A 3,417-nucleotide genomic window follows, 5' to 3' on the forward strand; every position below is an offset into this window, starting at 1 on the left:
TTATTGAGAAAACAAAATATCAGAACAAAGAAAGAAAATGTCACTTCTTTTGATCTCCAAATAACCATTACACTAAATGACACGTACATAGTAACATCAGATTACCACATAACTAGATCAAAATGGCAACAAATTAAGTATGACAGAGCTGATAAAAAAAGGTCCCAAATTTAAGGTGACGAATGGGTCAAACCCTTACTATTGCTATTGTACCTGCAAAGCACCTTGCACTTGACCACACTCCCATAAACATAAAACCCCGGCGCCACCATGATCCGAACCACAGAAGGTACCAACTTCCTCGCCTTGTCTCCGCCCATATCCTCCATATAAACCGGGTCAAACCCGACCCCACTCTCGACCCGGAAAACCGGCAAGCTCGGGTGGACCGACGTGGCCAAAAGATGCACCAGCCACACACTCTTGGAGGCCCCAAAGAAGGCCTGCAAAAGCGGTTCGGGCCAGGCCCGGTTCCAGCCCAACATCGCCACAATCTCACTCATTTTCCTATCGCAAAACCTGCTGAACTCTTCGCTGAAATGCTTGGTCCCCTTGATCAACACCTCGTCCCACGTCAGCCCCCGGAGCAGCTCAAACGAAGCGTAGCTCGCCTCGCACCGCTCGACCGGGTTCAGGATGTGGTTGGCCGAGTTTTTGCAGAACCCGGGGGATTCGAACTCGTCAAAGAACGTCTTGTTCAGCAGAGCTTCCAAGTAGAAAAGCAAGCTTCTTGGGTTCTTGGACAACGAGACCTTGATGTCGTACGGTTGAAGAAGAGCTGTGATCTTGTCGTATACTTTGCTTCCGGCCATGTGCCTGAGCTGCATCGTCAGCGACCGGCTAAGTAGCCGGACCGAGGTCCGGGCTTCGGAGACGGCGACCAAGAAATGCTCCACGACGGCTTTGTTGTTGTCGTTGAGCCCGGTGAAGCCGTGTCGTTTATTTGGAGGCTTTGATCCCAACTGGTACGGCGAATTGCCGCTGCTGCATTCTTCAAGCCCGGACTTCAGTCCATGGCAGTAGACTTCGAGCTTGTTCAGCTTCTTCTCCAGCTCCGCCATCGAGTATTTCAGCCTCGACGCTTCTAGAAGCGCCTCGTCTTTTTTCCTCGTCGTCTGAATCAGCTTCTGCGAGAGCTCCGCCACCGCGACCTTCCACTTCTCCTCCCTCGCCGCCGCGTAAGGGTCCATCGGTAATTTCGGGCTCTTCCGGGTGAACGACGAGAGAATCGACTTCAGAATGCCGTTTGGGCTGGCCATGAACACGGACGACGACGAGCCGTTCTTGCGATTGAAGCCGTTGTTGTTGTCCAAGGGCACCACCGAGATCTTTTCTCGAGCGTTTGGACGACACTTGTTGCAGTTCACCGACATGTCGTCGTCTTCTTCGTCCTCCCGAGTAGCCGACGACGAACCGGCGGATATCTCCGATCGCTTCTTACCGTGACGCTTGCCGTGCTTGTGAGAATAGTGGAGAGGTGTAGAGTTGTGGTGCTTGGGAGTAGCTTTGTTAGGGGTGGTAGTACTAGTACTCTCATTTCCATCTTCTTCTTGAATCTGCAACCAAAATGAAATAAGCAATAATCAGTTTCCGACTAAACAAGCTGTCATGGAATTCACAATTCTCGAACAAAAACAAGATGTATACTTACGGGAGTGAAGTGGGTTGTTGTTGGGGGAGGTGGGGATTTGGAGGAAGGGGAAGAAGACGAGGGAGCCATTTTTGTTTTGGGTTTTGTTTCAGTCTTTTCTGTGAGAGTGGCACATAATATCTATATACGTGACTGGGTGACTGGCCGGGTCTGTGGTTTTGTTTATCCTGAATTTGAGCTGATGCTTTGGGAACGCTGGGTTTGGATCCATACTCTCTTTTTGTATTCTTTCACTTTCTTAGGTTGGACTTTTCGTCGTGTAGTAATCATACAGTGTTATGTAATCGATCACCATTTATGGAGGCAACTGGGCTACACGCGCGCGCCGTGAACAAGACGAGGTTGGGAAGCTAGTTGCATGCATAGCAGGATAAGATAAATTAGGTGCACTGATGAGCTACAGCTAGTATTAGTTTCCCAGTGCCTTAAAACTGTGTTCGTTTTAACATGTAAGGATTGAAGATTAAGAAATGGATTAATTACTTGGTCAATCACTTTGGGTTTGTCTTTTCTGTGGGTATTTTGTTTGTAGTTTATTTGAACAATGCTAAGTGAATCACCGAGATTTCACTGTGGCATAGAATCCCCGTCACTTTAAACCGAATTACGCTACACCAGAAGTAAGTTGATAATCTCTATTTGGAGGAATAAACTCTTTTTTACTTTTATTTATTGTAACTAATACGAGCATATCAATGGTTTTAATCTGACCTTAATGAAAGAGATGAAATTGGTGTCGGCTGCGCATAATTTATAATTATCAATAACTGAACATCCTACAATCCTAACAAATCAATTGTAACAAATTGTATCGGACCAGAGTAAGGTAATAAGTTCTCGTTCAAAAATATAGTCATATACTACTACTTCAATGCTAGTTCACATTGTACCGGTGCTAACTCTATGCCATAAATTTGGTTGGTCCACATATATATTAAATTTTGGAGTGTAAATGGAATAAGCAGATATGCTGAAATCTCTTACCAGTCGTACCAAAAAAATGCAGGCTTGCATGTCCATTTGAATGCTTCAGCTAGTGCTATTAAGTATTAAGCTGCGTTCATTTCTGCAAGAAATTTAGGGAAAGACACTAATTCCCTCAGTAGCTTATATACAGTAGCTTGCATTTGGTATGGTCTACAAATCTAAACCCTGCAAAACTAAATGCATTAATTCACTATTTGCATCGAATGTATACCGGATGCTACATTAACTAGAGAGTAATTGCATCATGAATTTTGGATGGAATCGGTTCATCAGTTTTGGTATAAATAAAGAGGCTGGTAATCTACTATCTTATGAAAGTTTGCTCGTTTCCTTTCGAAATAGATGCAGGCAATGAGAGAAAGCAATTGCTTCCTATAGACATTTCTTCTACGTATTGAAGTGTCTTACAAATTCACAACTCATCGATCATTTAATGTTTCTTTAAAAGAAATGATAAAGATTGATTTTCGATGAATTATCTTTAAAAAGTATTAGAAAAATGACAACTCGATAAACTTTGTAGTGTGGTTTGGCAAAACAACAACACCTTGATCTATCAATGGATATGAAAGAGTAAAGATAATGTATTCGACAAATTACTTTAAATAAACTAAAACTAAAACAATGAAACAAGTGTTGTTGTCTCACTCAGCAAAATAACAAAACTAGATCTACTACCAATTGTGAAAGCGTAAAGATAAGTTGTTAAAAGAATTATTTCAAAGAATTAAACAACCTAAATTGTACAAGATTTGTCATCTTGCTCGGTACAACATCAT

General features: G+C 43.0%; 1 protein-coding gene across 1 annotated transcript; it reads right to left on the reverse strand.

The window, feature by feature from the left end:
* On the reverse strand, positions 1-1,978 carry LOC112180634 (IRK-interacting protein). The gene is made up of 2 exons (XM_024319190.2): positions 1,652-1,978; positions 1-1,556 (listed from the first exon to the last, which is right to left on the reverse strand). Exons 1-2 carry the CDS (start codon positions 1,718-1,720, stop codon positions 171-173), a joined length of 1,455 nt encoding a protein of 484 aa, XP_024174958.1. The 5' UTR covers positions 1,721-1,978; the 3' UTR covers positions 1-170.
* Between the last annotated feature and the right edge of the window lie 1,439 nt (positions 1,979-3,417).

This window comes from Rosa chinensis, chromosome 7 (genome assembly GCF_002994745.2).
Source record: "Rosa chinensis cultivar Old Blush chromosome 7, RchiOBHm-V2, whole genome shotgun sequence".
In the NCBI taxonomy this organism is placed as follows: domain Eukaryota; kingdom Viridiplantae; phylum Streptophyta; class Magnoliopsida; order Rosales; family Rosaceae; genus Rosa; species Rosa chinensis.